The 25173-nt window shown below is 33.3% G+C and overlaps 1 protein-coding gene across 1 annotated transcript; it reads left to right on the forward strand.

Annotated features, from left to right (window-relative positions):
* Window positions 1–7187: 7187 nt before the first annotated feature.
* On the forward strand, window positions 7188–24238 carry LOC133195857 (origin recognition complex subunit 5-like). The gene is made up of 14 exons (XM_061331823.1): window positions 7188–7331; window positions 10690–10782; window positions 11173–11370; window positions 12606–12680; window positions 13475–13586; window positions 17280–17410; window positions 17891–17939; window positions 18197–18287; window positions 20360–20418; window positions 20658–20770; window positions 20953–21000; window positions 21523–21633; window positions 22373–22485; window positions 23737–24238. The coding sequence occupies exons 1-14, from the start codon at window positions 7221–7223 to the stop codon at window positions 23780–23782; spliced, it is 1350 nt and encodes a 449-aa protein (XP_061187807.1). The 5' UTR covers window positions 7188–7220; the 3' UTR covers window positions 23783–24238.
* Window positions 24239–25173: the final 935 nt, after the last annotated feature.

Here is a 25173-nt window from a genome sequence, read left to right on the forward strand (position 1 = left end):
AAACAACTACAGTACATGCATAACCTATCAAGTCCTGCTTGCTATTTTCCACACTTCGTCATGCATAACACATGAGCATTATTTGATTATTTTATGAACACTAATTTATTATCTTTAGACCTATAGGGTGGCCACAGGCACGTATAGTACCGGAGGTGGGGGAGGGGTGTCTGCCCCCTCCACCTTTTTTCAAGAAAATTATTACGCATATTTTAATATGAGAATTTTCATTAATTAAAGGTTAAATCGGTTAAGGGTTGAACCCCACTTTTTTTTTTTTAAATACTTTTTTTTGAGGTGGGGGGGGGGGAGTACCCCAACAATTTTTAGCTTGTCAAAGTTTTCAAAGGCACTTTTGTTTGTCTTTTTAACACTTTGACCCCCCCCCGGCCCCCTGCACCCCTTTGAAAAAAAGTTGCTTCGTCCCTATATATACACGTGATGACCTTCAGACTAATAAGAGAAACCTACTGAAGGATTACGCTTTTGTGGCCCAGTAAACCTGTTTGAAATTATTTTTATAAACCTTGTTCTTCTAGTGTTCACGCATTGATTTGATTTTAATGACTGAGTGAACATATGTGTTAAATAACAATGATACAGCTGACCAGAGAGCGGCGGGTTTAGGATGGGCGCCCTAGCTATAAGCACTCTACCCCTTAATTCCCTATAGTTATTTGCCTCAAAATATGTGTAATCTGTATCTAAAGAACAGCTAGGGTACTATATATTGATCCATTTTTTACTCATATATAATTAATTGATAAAAATTTGAACGTTGTGTCAGATGTAACTTGTACGTTCAATAGTTCGGATGCAGAATGATTGATAACTGTGTGTTTGATTATTTTTGTTATATAAAATTCGCACATCACTATAATAAATAATTCCCTTCTTATTATTGAATTATATAAGCAATCTCTCTCTATCTCTCTATCTCTCTCTCTCTCTCTCTCCGATGTTAAGATCCATTCTTACAAATATCTGACAGGCCCGTAGAACGCCCCGAGGGAACAACTTTTTTTCTGAGTATAACATTTTTGCTATAGTAAATTTTCATTTAGATGCTGGTCGCCCCGCCCCTCCCCCCCCCCTCCCCACACACACAAACTTTTTGTTGCTGAAAAGTCGATCACTGATAAATTCCAGAATTTTGACAGTTATAAGGAGCTGTTTTTTTTAGAAGCCCCCCCCCCCTCCCGCACTTTTGAAACGTTGCTACAGGGCTGTCTGAAGAGTTTTTCCCCCGCCACTATTCATTGCTATGTCGAATATCGAATTCAGTAATTATACTCAGAGCTATTTGAACAAAATTTAATTCAGATCTACTACCACAGTGTGTGGGCGAACAAATATCTTTGCGGTTTACAGACGTGAATGCTGAGATTTTGAAACTTCCATATCAAAAATGCACTTGCACTTGACCTTTTAAACATGCAGTTCTCTTCATAAATAAGAAGGAATCTCCATACTTTACATATAACTATAATGGTTTGGAGATATTTTTTAAGTTTATGAACATAATTTTAGAAAAAAAAATGATTAATTAAATAAATAAAACAAAACATCATGCCAATGCTTATTTAAGAATTAATATCAAGTGAGGTGTACTTTCACCTTCAATTTATAGAACTTGTATATATATCTGAAAGAGTGGTAAATACCAATATTATGTGCTATGTAATGTCCAAAATATGATAACATATTCTACTCAGTTTTTGCTGTTTATTGGCAAATACGGCGATTAAGCATACCAAGCCTGAAGGGCCATGCGAATATTGTACTTTGAAGGTTGCTGAATCATCTTAACACCCCCCCCCCCCTTCTTCAAACCACAACTCTGTATTGTTTAGATTTTAACATAGTTACAATGTATAAATTAATACAATAGGATAATACTGCACACATGTCTGTTTGGATTCGTTTAATGGTGTTACCGAAAGACAACTGAAAGCGACAAAATAGAGACACAGATTCAGTGTCAAGTCCACTTGGGGTGGGATGGGGGTTCCAGTTATGTTTTAAAATCAATTTGGTAAAGTCACCAAAATGACACTGTATCCCTATATAGGAAACAAGGGCCCCTCTAAGTTAGTAAGAAAACTTACATGTATATATGAAAGCAAGTAGCTCAGGTTGTCCATGAGAAGTAACTAACCTCCCAACCCCTCTCACTAGATAACTGATGCCAGAATACTTGGAGTTCAACTTCTACTACACATGATATTTTTCATGTTTAACAATTTTAATTTTTAGTTTAAATTATTTTACTGATTTATTTTTTTATTTATATGATTATATATATATTTTTAAATAATTTATTCTTATTCATTTGTTAAACTAATTTGCTTGTCGAAACAAAATGGAGTCTATTTATTTTATAAGCTATCTCCCCCCCCCCCCCCCCCCGAGAAATATTCCTGGATCCGCCCTTGGGCCTTTGAGATTGCGGAGATAATACAGAGAGAATCCCTTAATAATTGCATATGTATTTCGTTTATTTTCTGAAATAATAATTAAAAGAAACAAAACAAAAAACAAACATTTTATGTACTACGATTCTGATATTCTCTATTTTAACTTTTTTTTTTTTTAGAAATATTATTGCATTTTCTTTCCCCAGGAAACATAGGCTATATTCTTAAATTAAATTACAGAAGTAGAGTCTAATATATAACGTTATGTAAGCCACTGGTCCAGCTTTCAAAAGAATTCTTTATTCAAATACTTGATTCCTTTTTTATGGATATCTTACGTGTATATTACTTAATTCTTTTCCTACACTCATTTATCAAATGAATAAAACAGTTTGAGGCCAGTGCAATATTTGGAGCAGATCTGAACACGAGAATTCGTGTAAGCCTATAAAATTTTTTTTATAATTGCATCTTTTCAAGGTCTGTTTAATGCGTTCAAAGTGTCTCACACATTATATTACTGCCTCACAGTAGTGGAAAAAGAAATCTCGAATGAACTCTCAGGTCAAGCTGATACTCCACATGCAATTATGGGAGTAACCACCCGCGCCGGCAACTGTAATTTGTGAATTATCTCGGGCATCTTGACCCTTGCTTTTTATTTATTTCTTTTTTTCCCTGGTTAACCATGCAACATCATGGAAAATTCGGGTTAGTGTTAAGTATAAGTCACTCGTAGCTAAACGTATTTTTTAAAATAAATATTTAATTGCTGTATAAGAACGGTACACTAAATTTGACTTATCTATAATAAACATATGTATGTGGAATTGACCTCAGCATGTTATAAGGAACTATTTCATACATGCATTTAATCTTCTGTAAATCCTATACATACTTGAATAAGGGACCATGCACAAAGCAGTGGGCTTTGGGACCTAAATCACAGGTACATGTTGTATTTTAATCCTACATGTACAGACCCTCAAATGCACAATCTACAAGCGATAGCGGGTATTTTATCCTGTCTCGTGAGTGAAATAATTCCATATACAGAGTCAGAAAATTGATTTTTTTTTCAGGCACGTACACGAAGTATCCGGGGAGTGAGAGTGGGCTTTTTCTGAGAATAATCTTTTGCTGTTTATTTAATATGGAAATTTTCATCTAAAGTCCGATCGCCCCCTCCCTCTCAACTTGCCTACCACTGACATTAATGCATCCGAAAGAATGTGTCATCTCGAAAAAAGAAAGTTGGAACCTAACGCCCCCCCTCTTATGAATATCGTAGGTTTTTCGATTAGGCCTCTTTCTTGTTGTCAAGGTTTTACAGTTTACTTTTCAGAATGTACATCCAATGAATTTTATCTTCTTTAATCCATATGAAAACTATTTCCCTTCACCAATCCATTAAAAATAGGAACTCTTTACTAGTTAGAACCGGTTTTTCAAAGCCACCAGTATTCATAAAAGATTTCATAAGCAGTTGCATGATTCTTCCATCAATAAAAACAAAAATGACGTACAGATTAATAAAAGGATATTTACTTACTTAAACCAAGTTTATACCATTATTTATGTAATAATACAAGATTTAAACATGACAGCTAGAGCCATATGTTTCATCGCTGCATACAAAATTTGGGGTTTAAAAGAAGTGAAGCAAAGAATATCATATGTCGCACTGACAATGAATTTCACTTTTCAATTTCGGCCATGCAGATTCCTGCCGAATCCCTATCAAAAACGCCCTCGTGCTATATTTTAAAGTTTAAACATGTTTATATGACTTTACAATGTCATGAATAGCTGCTTTCAATGCATATATACGAGTATTGTAAATGGATCTATACATAGGGAAAGATTCTCACTTGATAACTGATACCAGAATACTTGGAGTTCAACTTCTACTACACATGATCAATACCACTTTTCGACGTGACTGACTTTTGACACCCTGACTACAAATCGATATTAACTGTGCATGATCTTTCATTTCTCTGAATCTTTTTGGGCATTTAAGAGCCCTACACACTAAAGAATTCTGATTTTATGGTATTTTTATGCAGATAGCTTCATAATTACACTTAAGGACGTACAACACACCCACCACGAAAAATTTCCTGTCGTTTAATTTTCGCTATTTTTGCATATGTTACACATGACTATATATACAATGCGTATGCTCATTTTGGACAAAATCGTTCGAGTCGTATTTGGACAGGAAGTTCCAAAAGTTACCCCCCTTTGGTTGTACACGCGGAGAAGAAATTTTCATTCGGCTGGCTATAAAATCCTTGATTATCAAAAAAGTTGAGCTAGTCTGGCCGTCAAATTTCATCGACTCATTCATATAACCATTATCCACTCAAATAAAGTATTTTTGTAGAGGTACTCATTGACAAAATATTTTTTGAAGAACTTAAACTGAAAAACTATGGTTCATTTATGCCTTAAAAAAATGCGTATTTTTTAATTTAAATATTTTTTATGAAAAAACCTATCGTTTAATTTTGGAAAAAATACTTTTTTCATGTAACTGGTTGCAAAAGTAATCTTGATAATTTTTTGTAATTTTTTTAAACGAGCCGTTTTGAATTTATAGCGAAAAATCACCCCCCCCCTTCTCCTTCAGTCACGTTTCTCAAGCGTCTTTCAGATGTGGGACGAAAACGTTGTTAGATCTACAAATACACATGAAAAATTCCAAGCTAGAAAATATTTTTTGCTTAAAAAAAATTATTTACATTATATATCGGAGTTCTTAAAACTTTTCAGTTCATTGAAATGCAGATGTATAGGCAATTTTTGACGAAGCCCCCCCCCCCCCTTTTTTTTTGGACGCAGTCATTAGAACTTGATGAAACATAGGTTACCTCGAGATATATTTTTAATCTTTTAAATCCCTGAAGTACCAATTCATTCATTCATTCATTCATGCAGATTAAAATTCTGACAACTAGAATAAGAGTTAAACTATCAACTACTAGAATAAAAGTAAAACTTATTCTCTAAGGATTTTAATTCCACGTGTCCAATATGTAGTCCATACACATGGCTGAAATGCATTTAATTTTATACCTGCGTATGAATTCAACTTACATTGAATTTTAATCTCATTTTTCATTAAAAGTGAATGCACAATGTTGAAAATTCAACTCTTCTATGATGTAAACAGACTGGTAAATGGAATATATTGTTTCTTATTTATTTCAAACAAGAGAGGGGTCTAAAAGTAACCCCCCCCCCCCCACACACACACACACACTTGTATGCATCCTTCTTTTGCTTCCGTAGATAAAATGGAAATATATCGTATTCGTCTACATTAACTTCAATTTATCAAACTGTAAATTCTCCATCTATGTTTAATTAAATTATAGTAAATTATTCATGTGTCAAAATATTCATGTACAGTGATACATGTATCAAAATAACGTTTTGTTTTGATTCGAGGAAATGCGCACTGAAATTGTTTACAGAGGTAGATCGTAGATCTAGATGGTCGGATATGGCCAGTTTGACGCATATAAGATATTCATTAATTCGGACCATTTCAGTAAACAATTCTATTGCATTTTCGGTACTTACTTAGTATATATTATAGTTTTCAGTTCCTGAGTTCATCAGAATTCATTGTAAATGTGTCTTCATAACTGATCGGCAAACAGGAGTAAATAACTCAAGATGGGAAGGGGAAAATCTCCCACATTTTTAGAGTTGTTCCTCTTTGACCAGTGAACTTTTGGAAACGGGTCGTAAAACTTTTTTTTTTCTTAAAAGGAGAACAAAAGAGTATTTATATGGCTAATTCTTAATTTTAAGATAGGCCCGTGAACTGGTAATGCGAATGTTACATAGCCAACTGTAACAAAAGAAAGCAATGTATCATAAAAAAATAAAGAATATTGTTCTGCTAATATTGATCACGGATACGAGTTTCTTATAAAATTAAAGAAATTTTAAGACATCATCTTTCTTTTCTTCCCTTTTTATGAAAGGAGGGGTAGGTTTTACATCAAAAGCGCAAACAATCAAAGATACGATTTGGTATTTCTAAAGAAACCACATCAAGTCCCTAATCCCATTTTCTTTTAATTACGTCGGGATCAATTCGGTCGTCATTTTGACGCTTTATTATAAACGTCAAATTTGACGTCAAGTTAAACGTTTAATTGAAATTGCAAGAGTTATCTCCCCCAGTGTGTTGTACGTCTTTAAATACATGTACTACCTTATAAGTCTTTGATAATACACAATATCAGTCTGACTAAAGCCAGCCCCTACTATTTCACTTCGTTCGTAGGTACCTACGAACGAAGTGAAATAGTAGGGGCTGGCTTTAGTCAGACTGTACACAACATGGCCGTAGGAACTGGGGGGGGGGGGGGGGCACGGGGGGGGGCGTGCCCCCCCCCCCCATCTCCCCAATAATTTTGCCGACATATAGAATACTATATAGAATAGAAAGCAAACAAAGCTACTATGCTACTATATGTTTGCCAATAATTGATCCCTTCAGCAATATATATTTAATCATATGAGGTTATTCTGTATTATTAGAAGATGCAATTGTTTTAAAACGCCCTCGGCCTCTAAAAGTAAGTAAGAAAAATTAAAAAAAGAAAGAAAAGGTACCATTAAATTTGCTAACGAAATATAAAAGTCAATGTTTTCTGCGAACAAGTAATTGCAAAAATCAACAAGTTTAAGCATCGGGCTCGTTGTCTCAACAATAGCAAACACATCCTGAGTTTTGGTGGGAAGTCCGAGTGGAGTGGAGCAACTCGATCTACGGAAAACATGGAATGTCACAAAGAAGAAGAAGAGGATATCTGTGAAGTTTCATTACTAAAAGAGTCGTTACCTTGCAGAGGGTCGCAAATCAAATTATTATTATCGTTATTTGGAGAGGTGAATTTGTTAAGTACTTGAACCATTTGAACAGGTCCAGTAAACAGTCTGGTCGAACCCCCGAACGGGGGTAAACGGAAGTGGGAAATCCATACCCCCAAACGGGGGTACGAGCATGCGCAGATGCTTTAAAATGTGTGTATTTCACGCAAAAAGTAGGGGTTTACAAAAATCGCCGGTGCAAAGAAACGGATTATTTGGCAAATGTAAAACCACTAGGAAATTATAGATTAAAGGTGTTTTTAGAGTTTGTATTTTACAAAAATACAACTTTATTGTGCAAATCGGGATTTATTCATTGGCAAAGTTGGCGATCTTTTGCTCCTTGACATGCAGGTATTTAAGATAAAATATTCGATAAACAGACATAAGCAACTAATATTAAATTAAAATTATGAAAAAAATGTATTATTCTACCATATATCTTTTATTTTCATAATAAAATGCTAGAAAAAATGGTGCTAATATCGATTTATTTATGATCGTGGGTTTCAGTCCGCGTTTCTTCTGACTAGCAATCGACGGTCTTTATTATCGATAATCATGCCCAGGAAGTGTAACAAAAATACATATAAAAATAAAATTCAAATGAAATCTATCGTATTTATTGTCTTTATATCTTATAAGAATTAAATGATATGTTTAGCAACTTGTTGTTGTAGTTTTTTTTTTAATAAATACGATTGTTTGGGGAAAAACACGATTTTATTTAATTTATTTAAATCTAGATTCTAAATTAAAATTTTCCTCATTCTTGGAATATTTTCCTTGTGTTTTAAATTCCATAATCCTAATTGAGACATCCTACAAAATAATAAATAATTTCATGAAATGACGGAAAATATTTTGTTATTCCTACATTATAAATTCAAACTATGGAAAACTTAACCTGTTAATTTTTTTCTGTTAATATTTTACCAAGTTCATAGCAGAAATAACATTATTATCGATCTTTTTCCTAAGATAAATGATATAGGCAAGTTTGTTTATATTGGAGACGGCAAGAGTTACTGTTCTTGCGCATTGCATGACGGGACGGAAAACCCTCGTTTGGGGGTATACTCCCTTTCGGGGGTTCGACCAGACTGGTAAAATCAGTACGTTTAGCTACGTAGCTTGAATTACCTACCATAGCTTTATTTACCTACTCGAAGTAGCTTTATTTAGCTATTTCAATTACTCTTTTCACAATTTTGCTTTTTATTCAAATAAGAAAGAAAATCGCAAGTATATGACTACTAATATGTATAGTTTATACTAGGGAATTTTAATAAAGCAACCCAGAGCAAAAATAAATTTGTTACGTTTTTCAGGGTTTATGCGGACGGTAACTCTAAGAACCAGTCCTTAAGAAGTGACTATTCACAATGTCCCCGTGTCACAAAATATTGTGGAGCCTGTGTTTAAGTTAGGAACTATAGATCTTTATAGATCTAATAAAAAACAACAACAACAGAGTTTGCTTCAACGAGTATAATAATATCCAATCGCAGTTTACATATCAAGTACAAACTATCTGTTTTTATTCAATATCTCTCTCTCCTTATATATACTCTGATACCTAACGTCATTAGGGCACCCGTTAGGGCATTAGGCTCCATACTTAGGGCACCTGTTAGGGCGTTAGGCTCCATGATTAGGGCACCCGTTAGGGCATTAGGCTCCAAGTATTAGGGCCGCTGCACCATTGTTAGGTGTCAAAACACCTAATACATTTAGAAAATCTGTTAGGTGCCATAATTAAGGCATTAATTAGGCTCTAAGATTGGGCACTAATCAGGCTCCATGGTTAGGGCCTTTCATACAAACAAAGATGCTATTCCTTTATGTATAACAATAACATATTTACAAGTTAAAAAAAAAATTACAAATTAAACATTACTGCTTTTGAACACTTTTAAGCAAAAGATGTTTTTTCTATTGTTTGAGTAACTGTAGTACACCAACTTGTGTGCGGTGAGGCATGGATAAGTATGATTACTTCAAATTGTGCTGAATTATTACCAACCAATAATTATGTTAACCAGTAGTCCAGTACTAGTCTTCTTAGTTATTTCATTCAAGAAGTAACTGTTTGGTCACAAATTAACTGTTGTATATAGCCCCAAAACTTTTAGAAGTTTGATTGGAATTGTGCAAAAACAGACACATCTTCAACAGTGATTTTTACATGATATGTTTTTAGATCAGTTCAAAGTTGAAAATTATCACTGCATCAATGTGCTATTTTTTGTACATCCAGAAAAATATGCTAATTTAAGAGATAAGTATTATTTAGTAGCTATATAGCTACTTGAAGTAGGTAAATAAAGCTAGGTAGGTAAATCAAGCTATGTAGCTAAATCTAGTGATTTTACCAGACCTGTTGAAGGGAGGTCTGGCACAATCGCCAGGGTTCGACATTAACATTAGTCTGTTAGTCTTGGACTAATGCATTTTCACTTGGACTAATAAAATCTTTGGCTTATTAGGCCAAACAAGCCAAAAAAAAAAATTCTGGAAAACAAAATGAATGAATTTCTGATGTTGGATTCTTGACAACTTTTACTGGAAAATCATGGCCTGCATGTATTTTTAGCTTTCTAGCTTCTTGGTGGGTAGTTACTTAATTCCGAATCAATCCAGTGCTTAATTTTACGACTGATTGATGTTAAATGTTTTAGTGATCATGATTAAGCATGACACACAAAAGCATAGAAAAAAAAGAACAAGATCGGGAATACAATGGTACTTCCTGATCGCTAAGATTTCAACAAAAATGTGGAATATACACTTCGCGTTAATGCTTTGTTTATTTAAAAAAAGTACAGATGGTAATGTTCATTTATAAATTAATTGTTACAAAACATGAATGTTTCCTTTTTTAACAGACACATAAAATGCAGACTAGTAAAAGTGAAAAAGCACTAGTCCGGCCGGATTAAAGCCTAAAAATGTTAGTGTTGAACCCTGATCGCTCGATTTATCTATAAAGCTTTAATTAGCTATACCATTATAGCTTTATTTATTTATTCAAAATAGCTTGATTTAGCTATATTTTTTCATTCTGTTTTCTTGAATGTGCAATTTTCTCAGGATGTAAAAAGAGTTGCACTTAGTTGCAGTGAAAGTTTTCAACTTTGAAGTCTAATTTTTAAATGGGCAATACATGTACTACATGTATCAATTGCTTTTCCATCTCTCCTGCGAACACACAGACAATAAGGACTTGTGTCACAATGCTGTGTTGCATGTTAAAAAAATTTCTAAATATCTCCGACAAAGTGTTGATAAGCTGGTTAAGAGATATTATAGTATTGTACTAAAGCTAATGTTATTCAAGTTGGTCTTACATGTACTTTTTTTTTTTACATTGTAGAGGAGCAATATGACCCTCCCTGCTTTATTTATTTATGGACACACAGCCACTGGAAAATCTGCTGTTGTTAATTCAGTTCTGAGGACTTGTATGGTAATAAGAAAAAAACACTGTTGAATCAAATTTTGTGAATTTTCTCTTTATCCTAGGTCCTTGAAATTACAGTTTCAATTAATCCTTACACAAAATATGTAATGCTTCACTTTTGCTATTGAGCAAAGTACTAATGTGAATAATCAAGGTTAGCAGTCTATCAAAAAATTCCATGTAAAGTTTTCTTTATTAGGTGTTTATTCAAATCATATTCACAAATGGAGCAATTGTGGAAAATTTACCTCCTCAAATTTTATGTTTCCACAGTAAAAATGAAGGCTTACTATTGAGATAATGACTTCAATTAGGAAATGAATTTGATTCAGTTTCTTTGATTTGGTTACCATGGTAAAGTCTTAGCTTAATTGAATTTTTGTTTATAATTAATAGTTACCCCATGTGCTGGTGAACTGTGTGGAATGCTATAGCAGCAGGTTTCTGTATGAAACAGTCCTAAATGGTCTATACACCAACAGAGGCTCCCAAAAACCAGACACACCCATCAAATGTGAAAATATGAATGACTTTGTCCGCCTTTTCCGTCAGATATGCATGAATCTTGATTTGCATAACGAGACTGTATACCTTGTAAGTATAAACCTGTAAATGTACATCAAATTTGGGTTCAGAACCGAATGAAAGTCGTTAAGATTTGGATGAAATTTTTGCTGCTTTTGGACCATGCTGCAACTTTTTGGTGGCTTTAGAAGTTTCAGGGGCCAAGAAAATCTTGTGTACATGTATAAAGTCTTCTTTTGATTTTCATTTGGGGAAGAGAAAAAAAAATTATAAAACATTGTAATATTTTGTAAATACACATCCAAATCAATCTTATCATGAAGTCATATTCTGTACTTGTGTATACTAATATTAAATGTATAAACCTAAAAATGAAAAAATGCTGGCCCAATGTACTAATGAATCATTAGATGCATGGTGGCTCAATATTCATGGAATTCATGAGTACCCTTCATCTATGAATTAACATCCTCCATGCATTGATAAACTAGAGTTTCAAAGTCATTTTTTCTTTTGTAGGTATTAGTGAATACACGAAATTATCCCCAAGAACCTTGAAAGTTTAAGCAATTTGCGAAAATTGGCCCCTTTGAATTTAAATGATTCCACAATACTTAAATTTTTAGCAGTCCTGATTTTTCTACCTTTCATGCAAGCATTGCCTCATTTTACCCTTGTATATACAATCAGGTATCTTTTCATATACATGTATGCTTTTCTGAAATTCCAAAAATACAGTTCAACTTCGGTATCTCGAATATTGATATCTCAAATACCATGGATTTGTCAAAATGAGTTGGCAGTACCAATCCCACTTTCTTTATGAATTTTACCCTGAATATTTTGAACCCTTGGATATTTCCAATTTTTTTTTCTCAGTCCCATTGACTTTGAGCTAACAAATTTGATGGTACATTAAATCATGATTGCATAACATTATTATGTTAATACTTGTAGTTCATATTTCACCCAAATACTGTAGAAGTACTTTTTTCCTTGTGGGATTAATTTACACTATGTAGGCGGTGAACTTCCACAGAAATTTTTCACAGTATACAGTGTGCATTTAAGACAAATGTAGTGACAGTCTAAGAAATTTGTGTTTTTCCACCTGCGGACTGAAAGAAATTGGGATTCCATGGAAATGTGACCCTGAGGAAAAATTACATTTACAGTAATGCATTTCCTAGTTACATGGTTGAAGCTTTTTTTTAAAGAAATTTGCAAGAGTTTCATCCACAATCTTTATTTGTGTACGTAACTTAGAGAAATAATCCTAACATGATAATTGAATGATATTTCAGGTTCTAGATAAAGCTGAACGTTTGAGGGAAATGGATGCCAACATTTTACCAGCTTTTTTACGATTGCAAGAACTGGTATTATCACTGAAAATTTTTAGCAATAAACAATACAAATAATACTTTAGATTATGGTAAAGTATTATTGTAACATATACTCATACATCTTCGCTAGCCAAGGGTTTCTGATACGCTACTCTCCTCATAAGCCTTTGGCATACGGTGTTAAAAAAAGTTGGGATTTTTTTTCTCAAGTTGTGATTGGAGTTGATCGACATCGTTCGACCAATCAGCAATTGTTTTTTGTAAATGACGATATTTGCGTTCGGGATATATCTTGACTCTTTTATATCGGTAATGTAAAACTCAAGTAAACAATGATCCGTAAGATAACATGCCATTCTATGAATAGCTATATGGTGTCATCCAATATCTAAAGCTGCGTGCAAAATATGTGATTAAGAATCTATACTGAAGATGTAGATTTGCATTTTTACATGTTTAAATAACAAATTAACATAACTCAATACCTTCTTGTTAATTATTCTTTAAAAACAAAATTTTTTAAATACGCTTTTTATTTCTGTCGATGACGCAATCTGTGCGTACTTGGTAAGAATCATGATCACTTGACAAAAACAATCCCGTCTTTTGTCAGCACCGTATGCCAAGGGTTTATGAGGAGAGTAGCGTATCAGAAACCCTTGACTAGTGAAGATGATACTCATAGTAAAATTATTGTCATTTTTTTAACTTTAAAAAAAAAACACATTTATGATTTTTCTGCATATGAAGGATAATTTTACAAATATCAGTGATATCATAAAATAGTTGTATAGCTAAAACTTGAATATGTGGCATTTGTTTTGCAGGTTGATGGAAATGTATGTGTGATTTTGTTAAGTGAGATTGTGTGGGAAAAGTTTCTCTGTGGAACAGGTTTTCCAGAGCCTTATATAATACATTTCCCTGACTACAACAAAGGTATGCTACATACTTAACATCATTTACTAAGCATTGCACTTAAGGATCTTTAGCTCTGGAATCACTGGCATCAAACTGAACTAGGGCTTTCAAAAAGATTAGAAACAGGTGGTACTTTTACAAAAAAAGGAGGTACCTTGTGGAACTGATTTTAACTAAATATGTTATAAAATTTTTCTCCAACAAATATTTCGGCTGGTACAATTTTGATTTTAGCAGGGTAAAAGTTCTGGGTACCGGCAGATTATTACTTATTAAAACTATTGTTTGAAAAAATTGTCTGTTTCCAACATTCTTTAAGTTCATTATTTTTGATGTAATCTGGATAGAATGTTAATTGTTTTATAGTGGGGAGTTTTATAATTTTGCCTGATGATTAGTAAGCAGTGGAATTTCGCTGTGGTCATTTTAGGGTCACAACTTTTGTAAAAAATGAGAGAAATGTATGCCTGTACTTAAATGTATCTTAGTATTCAAATGTTAGCCAAATATATGTTAGGGACTTGTTGATGCTGTCATAACACAATCAGTATTTTTTTGTATTATATTTTTAAAGCATATTTAAGGCAGTATTTAATAATTAGCACAGGAAGGAATGTTCCAAAGACACCAAACTAGTAACTTAAAAAAGGTTTACCTACAGTATAGTAACTGATATTATAAATGCTACTTCTTTTCTTGTTCTCACAAGCTAGAGATAATTGCATCCATGCAGGGACTTAAAACATATCTAAATTTTGTGGTAAGAGAAGGCACACCCACATCTAGTAGAAATCCCCCCCCCCCCCCCCAATATAATTTAAAATTCCTAATATCATTACATAGATTTACATGTATGTGAATGGAGTAATGTTATTGTTCTCTTTAAGAAATAGTTTCCTTATATTGTGCAAGAATGTGTCATTTGACAAAATTACTGGTCTATGTCAATTCAATGGAAGTAAGAAAATTTCATGACAACTCTTGCATGAGTACTTTATTTGAAGAAATGTACATGTATATTAAAGTTTAAAGTTTTATGCTTATGCCAGTTGTATGCAACACACTGACATCTCAATTTATTATACTTTCATGTTAAATACATGTAGGTTTAGACACATATACGAGGGGCATTTCAAAAGTTCTGGCAACTGGTATATAAAATTTTAACTACGTTACGGATTAAAATGACTCTGATACCACTGTAAAGCTTAGGCAAATATGCATTAGTAGTGACGTCATTTTACATTCAAAATGACGTATAGGTCCGCTAAAATGATGTCATAATTAGGTATACTCTGTATACTGGGCGTAAAAATGACTGATAAGGAGAACAATTTTTTTGTTGAGCAAAGAGCGTATTGCAAAATTCGCTCGTTGCTTGGCTTTACGGCAACAGAAATAAAAGCCGATTTAGATGTAGTATATAGAGAGCATGCTCTTTCATATCGAGCAATAGCAAGATGGGTAGTTCAATTTAAAGAGGGTAGAAAATCAATTGAAGATCACCCCCATTCGGGGTGTCCAGTTTGTACATATTGCGAAAAAGAAATCATCGCTGTTCAAAATACGATAGCTGATGATGCTAGATATACAGTTGAGGAAATAGCAGACTTAACTAACATTAATTCGTCAGCAGTTTTTCGTATTTTAAAGGAAAACTTAAAGCTTAGGAAAGTCTGTGCTAGATGGGTGCAGCATCTCCTCTCGGAAGAGCAAAAGCGCATCCGGGTAGAAATGGCTTCACAGTTACTAACAATTTATGAAGATTGTGACCAAAGGCAAATAAATGAGATTGTAACTGGTGATGAAACATGGATATATTTTTTTGAACCGGAAACTAAGCTCAATAATAAAGTTTGGATCTGTGAAAATGATACAAGGCCTCAAATTGTACGCAAAAACCGGTCTGTCCGGAGAGTAATGTACACCTTATTTTTTGATTCTAAAGGCCCTGTTGCTTAAGTTCCAGTTCCAGAACACAGCAGTGTTACTGGTCAATTTTATGCAGAGAATGTCTTGTCTCAGGTTGTAGAGCACTATAAAACAACCCGGCCAACAACCAATACTAGAGGAATAAAGCTCCTCCATGACAATGCACCTGCCCATAGATCAGAGTTAGTAACCAAATATTTAAAGGAAAATGGTATTGCCGTTTTACCACATCCACCCTACAGTCCTGACCTAGCTCCATGCGATTTTTGGTTGAATGCTGTTATCAAAGGAGCCCTCCGAGGACGGCGATTTGAAAGTCGTCATGCAGTCGGAAGTGCCGTATTCCAGTGTATGAAGCGTATACCGAAAGAGGACTATAGGGCAGCATTTTCCATGTGGATTTCAAGACTGAAAAAGTGTGTCCAGGTCAACAGAGACTATTTTGAGGGATTGATATAATTTAATTTATGATAATGACGCTCATTAATTTACCGCACACCAGTTGCCAGAACTTTTGAAATGCCCCTCGTAACAATCAGTAATATTATACTTTCATGTAAATTAGTTGAATCTGATTCGTGGAGAAACATTTGTTAAAAAACATGATTACCCGCTGAATGATGAAGCACGTCCTCCAGCGTAGCAACGGTCAACATTGTTTAACGACAGGTGATATTCCAAAAAAATAGTGACTGCGCAGAATTTATGCGCACAAGGTTAACTGTTATATGTATTTGTATAAAACATTCAGTATAATATAATAAATATTGCCTGCAGTTGAGAGTAACATTGAAAATTTTCACCCAAAGAAAACCATTGTCAACCGAGGCGCAGCCATTGGTTGACAATGGTTTTCCAAGGAGTGTCAATTTCAATTGTTACCCTCCAAAACAGGCACAATTTATATATGATATTGGTTTAATTTAGCAAGATTGATTTAAGGTTTGTCAAGAAGAGGCTCACCTTTTTTCCCCAAATATTGATTACTTTTGAAATAATGGATCAACTGTACTTATTTTTGATTGATATTTTTAAAGTTGAAGGGAATCAATTTTCATGGTCTCTATGATAAATCTTATGCCCTTTTCACACTGAGAGTTTAATTCGAATTAAACATAAGTTACTGCGAATTAAATTTGATCCGCGTTCACACGGAGAATTTAATGCGAATTAGTTTACTGCGCATTAAATTACTTAGCATTAGCTCCGTGTGAACGCTAAGCGAAGCTAATTCGAATTAAATTTTGACGCATGCGTAATGGCAAAATTAAGTCACCTGCCACATGACGGTGGTCAGTTATAGGTACCTATGCCATTTTTAGTGCAAAACAAAGGAAAAATACGTTAATCACTGAAATGTGTATAGACATTATGTCAAATGGATTTGCTCTGCATAAGGTGACGTGATTTGAAAATGACGTCATAATAGCCTTACTGAAAAGCCTTACTGTAAAAATAAAATTTTAATTTGCATTAGTTTACTTCGCATTATCTGTCGTGTGAACGCAATTTAATTCGCATTATTTTACTTCGCATTAATTTACTGCGAATTAAACTCTCCTTGTGAACAGGGCATTAGTCAGTGTGAAAATTCTGACTTAAGTCTAAAAATACTTCATAATCCTGGGGGCCAGAAAGCTTAAAACTGTGTAAAAATCATTATAAGATTATTTGGCCTTCTTTATACCTCTTTCAGTCTGTACCGTACATGTACAATTCATTGCATTCATATTTAGTACAGGTTTACTTGTCTAATTCCAATAAGTTTCTTGTTTACAGATGAGTTGCTGAGAATCTTGATGAGATCTGCCCCCTCCGAGTTTTCTGTAGATTTTTATCAGATGTATCTCAGTCTCGTGCTTAGTGTTTTCCACATAGTTTGTCGTAATCTGACAGAACTTCAGCATTTGGTATGTACATGTTCTTAATTGCATGTCATCTTTAAAGCATTTGGATTCTATCCATGATTAGAAATGTCAAGTCTCAAAATAGGATTGAAATTTGGAAGTGCTTATTTACGGTACTCCTGAACAGAGCAAATTCAAAAGCTGCAAAACTGACACTTGCTAATGATGAAGTTATACTTCAATGGATAAACCATGTCTGTTTAGTTTGTAACTACATATATTTCAAGGTTGTTTTCTTGATATTTAATATTTCCAAGATCATTATACATAAAAAATTACTAAACAATTGCTAACTGAACAAATCCTCAACAAGATGGTAGAAAATTTTGCGTTTCAAATTGAAGAAAAATACTTTTTGGGGAAAGTTGACCTGAATTTTCTTGTGGGGGGGGGGGGTGCAGTAGCATGTACATGTATTACATTATGTTTTGGTGTGAGAATTGTTATACTGGTCCATCAATTTTTTTTTTGTTTGTTTGATAGGCTGCCATTAATTTCAAAAAGTACATTGAACCAATAAAAAATGGAGAAGGTAGGTGAATATTTAAAAACTATACCTTATTTAGAGATGGACTTTAATTTATTTTACTTTGCTTTCAGGGAAGTAAACAGTAGTTTCTAAAATTTGATTTTGGGGTTCCTTAAATGTAGCAAATCCATGTTTATAATAAATTATACTTGTCACATTACTCTTACCAACATATTTGATAAGGTACAGGTACAGGTGTACATGTCATTTATGACCATTTCTTGTGATTTTATTTATTGAAAAGCTTTGCTTTACTTCAGCATCAGAGAATGACAGTCGTAAATTGTGGAAGAACTTTGAGCCTCATTTGAAAAAAGCTCTGCAGACTGTGTATCTCAGAGAAGTTTCAAGGTATACTGTATAATATATATATATATATATATATATATATATATATATATATATATATATATATATATATATATATATATATATATATATATATATATATTATTTATTAATCCATAATCTTCCATAATTTTAATGTCATTATGTATCTTTTTATTTTTTTTCACCAGTGGAGATTGATTTGTTTGATCACCATAAAGTTGTAAAGTGTACTGGAAAATTTTTACTTAATGCTTTATGAAACACTTATTAGCTCACCTGAGCCAAAGGCTCAAGTGAGCTTTTCTGATCAAAATTTGTCCGTTGTCTGTCGTTGTTGTTGTCGTTGTTGTTGGCTTTGTTGTTGTTGTAAACTTTTCACATTTTCATCTTCTTCTCAAGAACCACTGGGCCAAATTCAACCAAACTTGCCACAAAGTATCCTTGGGTGAAGGGGATTCAAGTTTGTTCAAATGAAGGGCCACGCCCTCTTTCAAGGGGAGATAATTAGGAATTAGTGAAAAAATAATGGCATCATTTAAAAATCTTCTTCTCAAGAACCACTGGGCCAGGAAAGATGAAACTTATGTGGAAACATCCTCAGGTAGTGTAGATTCAAGTTTGTTCAAATCATGACCCCCGGGGGTAGGGTGGGGCCACAATGGGGGGATCAATGTTTTACATAGAAATATATAGGAAAATATCTTTAAAAATCTTCTTCTTAAGAACAGCAAAGCCATGATTGGTCATGTTTATATGGAAGCATCCTCAGGTTGTGTAGATTCCAGTTTGTTCAAATCATGACCCCCGGGGGTAGGGTGAGGCCACAATGGGGGATCAAAGTTTTACATAAAAATATATAGGAAAATATCTTTAAAAATCTTCTTCTTAAGAACAGCAAAGCCATGATTGGTCATATTTATATGGAAGCATCCTCAGGTAGTGTAGATTCAAATTTGTTCAAATCATGACCCCCGGGGGTAGGGTGGGGCCACAATGGGGGATCAAAGTTTTACATAGGAATATATAGGAAAATATCTTTAAAAATCTTCTTCTTAAGAACAGCAAAGCCCTGATTGGTCATATTTATATGGAAGCATCCTCAAGTTGTGTAGATTCAAATTTGTTCAAATCATGACCCCCGGGGGTAGGGTGAGGCCACAATGGGGGATCAAAGTTTTACATAGAAATATATCTTTAAAAATCTTCTTCTTAAGAACAGCAAAGCCCTGATTGGTCATATTTATATGGAAGCATCCTCAAGTTGTGTAGATTCAAGTTTGTTCAAATCATGACCCCTGGGGGTAGGGTGGGGCCACAATGGGGGATCAAAGTTTTTCATAGAAATATATAGGAAAATATCTTTAAAAATCTTCTTCTTAAGAACAGCAAATCCCTGATTGGTCATATTTATATGAAAGCATCCTCAGGTAGTGTAGATTCAAATTTGTTCAAATCATGACCCCCGGGGGTAGGGTGGGGCCACAATGGGTGATCAAAGTTTACAGAGGAATATATAGGAAAAAATCTTTCTCTCAAGAACAGAAAAGCCATGATTAGTCAAATTGATATGGAAGCATCGTTGGGTAGTATAAAATGAAATTTGTTGAAATGAGCGTCCCCAGGGGTAGGGTGGGGCCACAATGGGGGATCAAATTTTTACAAATGAATATATGGGGAAAAATCTTCTGCACAAGAACAGCAAAGTCATTTGTTATATTGATATGAAAGCATTGTTTGGTAGTTTAAAATCCCTCATCCCCCCCTCTCTCTCCCTCGTTAACTTTTCAATACTGAACTGATTTTTGCTTTTTTTCCTAGCCAATGTGCTCAGGTGAGCGATGTGGCCCATGGGCCTCTTGTAAAAATTATTCAAAACTATTTTTTAAATAAAGATAGGTGCAGGTGTGTAAATTAATTTTGAATTTGCCAAATTCCACTTTGTTAATTTAGAATGATGTTTTATATACATATAAGTATAGAGAAAAAATAAAAGTGGAATAGTTCAGCATGTGTTTCAGATACAGCCAATAAAACAGTGACCAATTTTTAAAAAGACTTAAAATGGAATTTCAATGACTCTACTTTTTTGGCAGCACTCAGTGGGAAAGAATGTTAGAGGAATCTGACATGGGGAAGATGATTACACAGCAAGGTAGGTTCACAACTCAGGTTTCATTAAAATTAAGTTTTGTTTTAAAATATACTACTGTATCTTTGATACTACCTTAGTTCTGATAATTTTAAAACTAAGTACCCTTAAGAATAAAAAATGAATATTGGAGAAATTAAACCCATTTTAGTGATTTATCTACCTCTAATACTGGTATGCTGTGACACACATGAAAGACTGGCTTTAAGTAAAATACAAAATTATAATTCTAATTTTAACAGGACTGAGCTCTAGAACCCATGTGGAACTACCTTACTATTCCAAATATCTGCTTATAGCAGCCTATTTAGCTTCCTACAATCCAGCTAAATCAGATAAAAAATTCTTTTCAAAGGTTTGTTTCGTTGTATTTCAGACACAATTCTAATTTTTATCTTATCTTTGAATGAAATATTTTAATCAAAAATAAATTAATTGTTAGGGAACATCACCATCAGGCTATGTTTCAAGTCTTTTTTAAATGGATTAATATAGAGTGCATGATTTCAATGACAATTTCATTTGAATTTATTTTAGCATTCAGACAAACAAAAGAAGTCCAAAGTCATCAAGAAACAAGACAGAGTGAGTAAATCTGAAAATACTGCATCTGTGAACTATGACAATAAAAGTATACTTGGTCATAATTGACATATGGTGACTATTCCAAAAACTTGCCTTTGAAAAGACACAGTTCATTTGATAAGATCTTTACTGGAAAATTAGTTAAGTATGCAATCCAATTTGAATGAAGCCAGCTCTACATCTCTGAGTGGTTTTGTCTGATCTATATAAGTTTATTACTCCACCCAAAATTAATTTACTAGGTACACAGTATATAAACATGATAAGGGGGCAAAAAGCCCGACAGTAAATTCTGATGCTTGTATAGAAAATGTATACACTGATGAATTTTGATAATTATTGCAATGTGAATATTAGTTATTAGATTTGCCTGAAAGATTGAAGAAATTGGTGAAAGAAATAGTTTGGAAGATATTTAGCTTCTGTAAGATATATCCAATGAGGTTCTTTTAAAGGAAGTAAAAAAATCTGAATAAACTTGGAAAAGGAAACTTGAATGAAGTGAATCTTTTCTCATTGCAGACAAATAACCATATGCTGGGTCCTAAACCATTTCCAATGGACAGATTGATGGCTGTGTTTTATGCTATTGTGGAGGGAAAGGTTGCACCCACAGCAAACATCTTTATGCAGGTAGGAGATCAAACATTTGAATTAATAGTTTAACAATAAAAATAATTACCTATCATGAAGGTAACATTTTCTGAAATTTAGGGGATCTTATTTAACATACTTCGAGATTACATGTATAACAAAGAAAATGGGGGTCATGAGAGTTATTTGTTATACTTCTGTGATTTTTTTACTTTTCCATAAAAATCAACATAAAAAGGAAACTAAAAAGTAAAGTAAAAATATTGGAATTCATTTAAAAAGAATGAAAAAGTTTCATATTGATTTGCATATTTACTAACTTGACCTCATAGCAAAGTTACCTTTTAAAATAAAGTTCTTTGAAATACATTTAATAGTGCAATTTCAAACAAGAAATGACTTGAATTCCTTATACTGTCTATATACAGTATAGGTTACAATGCTACATTAAAGGTTGAAAATATTGTTTTAAACTTGATGAAAATTTATATGCATGTACAGTGAAACCTGTCTAATCTGACATGCACTGGGAGATGATTTTTTTGTGGGAATAGACAGGGTGTCGGATTGCACAGTCTAAAAAACATGGAAAATAGTACAATGGGAACAAAATCTAACATCGGAATTCACAGTGTGATGGATTGCCACAGGTGTTGGACAATTTAGACAATAGACAATTTTAAGTGTATATGCAGCAAAGATACTGTCTATACAGCTCTGACATTGTAAACTATTTATGATACAAGTTTATGTTGTGCGTTTTCTAATTTCATTGTAGATTACATCTTTAGTGTCTGTTCACTTGCTGGCTCAGGTGGCTGGAGATGACCAGATAGATGTACCAAAATATAAATGTCTAGTCTCCTTGGAGTTCATTAAATCAGTTGCCAGGTTAGTTAATATATGATAGTGGCAGCATTTAGAAGCATTGACCAGTTCATAGGTTTTAAATGCTTATTTGTTGGGGGGGGGGGGGATTAGGTGTAAGAATTGTAATGATTTTAAGGGCAAACTTATAATGTCTGTTTTAATTTATAATACATGTATATCCAAGTAATTGTTATGTCCATGATAAATTATCTAAAACTAACAATTTTTCTGAGGAGTTTTGTTTCTTGGGTGCAATTTTAATTTTTTTTCTTTTAGCATATTCATAACTAAAGTAAACCATAAAAAATCCAGTTTTAAAGCATTTGTATTTCTTTGTATTTCGCTTAAGAAAAATAAACATTAAGAATATCCTTAATTTGATCTTTTGGAATGTTGCCAATTTCAATCCTCTTTGATATATTAATGTCACACGACTGTAAAGAAATTTATCGTCTGATTATAAAAAAAAGATAAAACATCTTCTAGATGTAAACTCTTATTAAAAGTACTACTCTTGGCCAGAGACATTATGAAGTACTTACTCATTGACCTACTTAGGTGGCACTATTAACCCAGAAAAATACTTTGACAAGACGGAAGTTATTGAATTAAGTGAGACTGGTAATTGGATGGGTGCTTCAAAACCCTAACGTTTCTGAAGAGTGTCAAATTGATCAGTTGGATAAACTCAGTGTGTTTGGTGTTTGAAGCTTTTGATTAATTGGGTAGTTATACTTTGAAAGTGAGAAGTATCCAAAAAAAAATGTTGAAACAATATATACTTTTATTCAGGTATCAATAACTTAAAAATTATATTTCATTGCTTTATAAAGCATGAGATGAAAAAGAAACTTGCAAAAGAGCATCATTTCAGCTTGGAATAATTTGATTTATGTATGCTTCAACTTCATTAAAAGCAGGTCAACATTAATTTCATTAACAAGGATCACCTTAATTAGCACTACTAGTATTTAATCCACGTTGTGTTCACACTGCAATTTAATTGTTTGTAATAATACCCATAAGGCTTCATTGTGAGTTAAATTGAACATCGATGCTTGAAAATTACTTTATCTACTTTACCAAAGTGTGGATACAATGTGTTTTAATCCAAATTGCCTTGGTACAGCAATGGAAGTGGATAAAGAAAAAAGCATAAATGTTTTAAGCGGTATAGAAAACTTATTGATAATGAAAAACATATCTAAAATATATCGAGGTAAATTGTATTTTGAATTATCCTCTCATGGACATCATTATTTCCCATTTCAGGACTGTGAATTTCGATGTTTTGCGATATCTCTATGACTTTGTCTGACGGATTCATGTGATAATTCATTGCAGTAATGACGCAAACAGCTTGCATCAATAAACAAATCAGATGGAAGATTATACAATGCGTTTAGTAAATAATGAGAATGAAGTGGCAACGTGAAGTTGACAGTCCAGTACAAAAGTAAATTGTTAAGAAGAATAAATGTGCTTTCTCTTTTTGGACACTCGTACTAGTGTGAATTTAGGAGCTACTCTCCAGATGTCCTGTGGGAGATGACTGTAATGTTTATGTCCAGGAAAATTAAAAATGAAAAATCTTAAGTAAAGTCTGACTGTCTAGCTCTTGTACTATCTGAGTAAAGAAGTTGTTCATTGAGATGACTCAGAGTTATGACAGGCACAAACAATTTGCCAAATTTTGACATCACAAAGTAAATATGAAACCTTGTGATAGAAATAATGTTCTGCATGTACTCAGGAAAATAAAATTTACGTATTATTTTTGCATTATTTTCTGCGCATATGCTGTATTTTTCTCGAGAATTCAAGAGATTTACGTAATTGAAAGGGAAGCAAAGAGAACATGTTTCATTAAAGTACAAACAGTTGCCATATCACCAATTTGCACTGAAATTTCGAGTGCCACTCACTTGTAAAAGTTGTAACGATTGGCGTAAAAAGATTATGAAATATAATTGAAGTAACACATAATTAGCAGAGTAGTTTGTTTGGCAGTCACCAACTCGAGTATATTGAGAAAGACTAGAAAGAGACATGATTCGTACATGTTAATGGAGGCAATGTTTTTCAGGTATGTTTGTACAGAATCATTTTAATAACATTGAGATTTGTTATTTTGCATAATGTAGACCACTTACCATCAACTGAACCCCAATTTCACTATATAGGGAATTGTCTTGTATACCAGATCGTGTTTTGCTTATGTTCATACGTTAAGAATTGCTAGATCCTTTCTACTCTTGAAAACTAAATAAACTGTTTTAGGCATATATCCTTACACAATCTAGATTTTTAAAGGGAATAGACAGTTCGAATTTGATAATTGAATATTACATTATGGGATAAGTTCAATGGTTTTGTCTTTCGTCTGATTAAGTTTAAAGTCTGTAAAGTGTGAATAATTATATTCATAGTCATACTCCAAAATATAACATTCTTACATCTCTCAATCCCTTGTGATATCATGTGTAAGGAACCTTGACATTCATTTGTTCTGTTTAGCTCTTAGACCTGTTTTACAAAGATATAGATGGATTTGGGCTAGTATGCTTTTAATGAATTCAATACACATAAAAATTACACGTTTTATGATTCTCCTGTTGCAAGTAAATCTAAGAGTATAAATTAAAGGGGCTTGGACACAGTTGCATTGCCGTTTCGTTTACAATTTTTAATTTCTATTTTTTTTTATTC

Source organism: Saccostrea echinata, unplaced genomic scaffold (genome assembly GCF_033153115.1).
Source record: "Saccostrea echinata isolate AGI-Se365-2 ecotype Australia unplaced genomic scaffold, CSIRO_AGI_Sech_v1 ptg000029l, whole genome shotgun sequence".
NCBI classification, from domain to species: domain Eukaryota; kingdom Metazoa; phylum Mollusca; class Bivalvia; order Ostreida; family Ostreidae; genus Saccostrea; species Saccostrea echinata.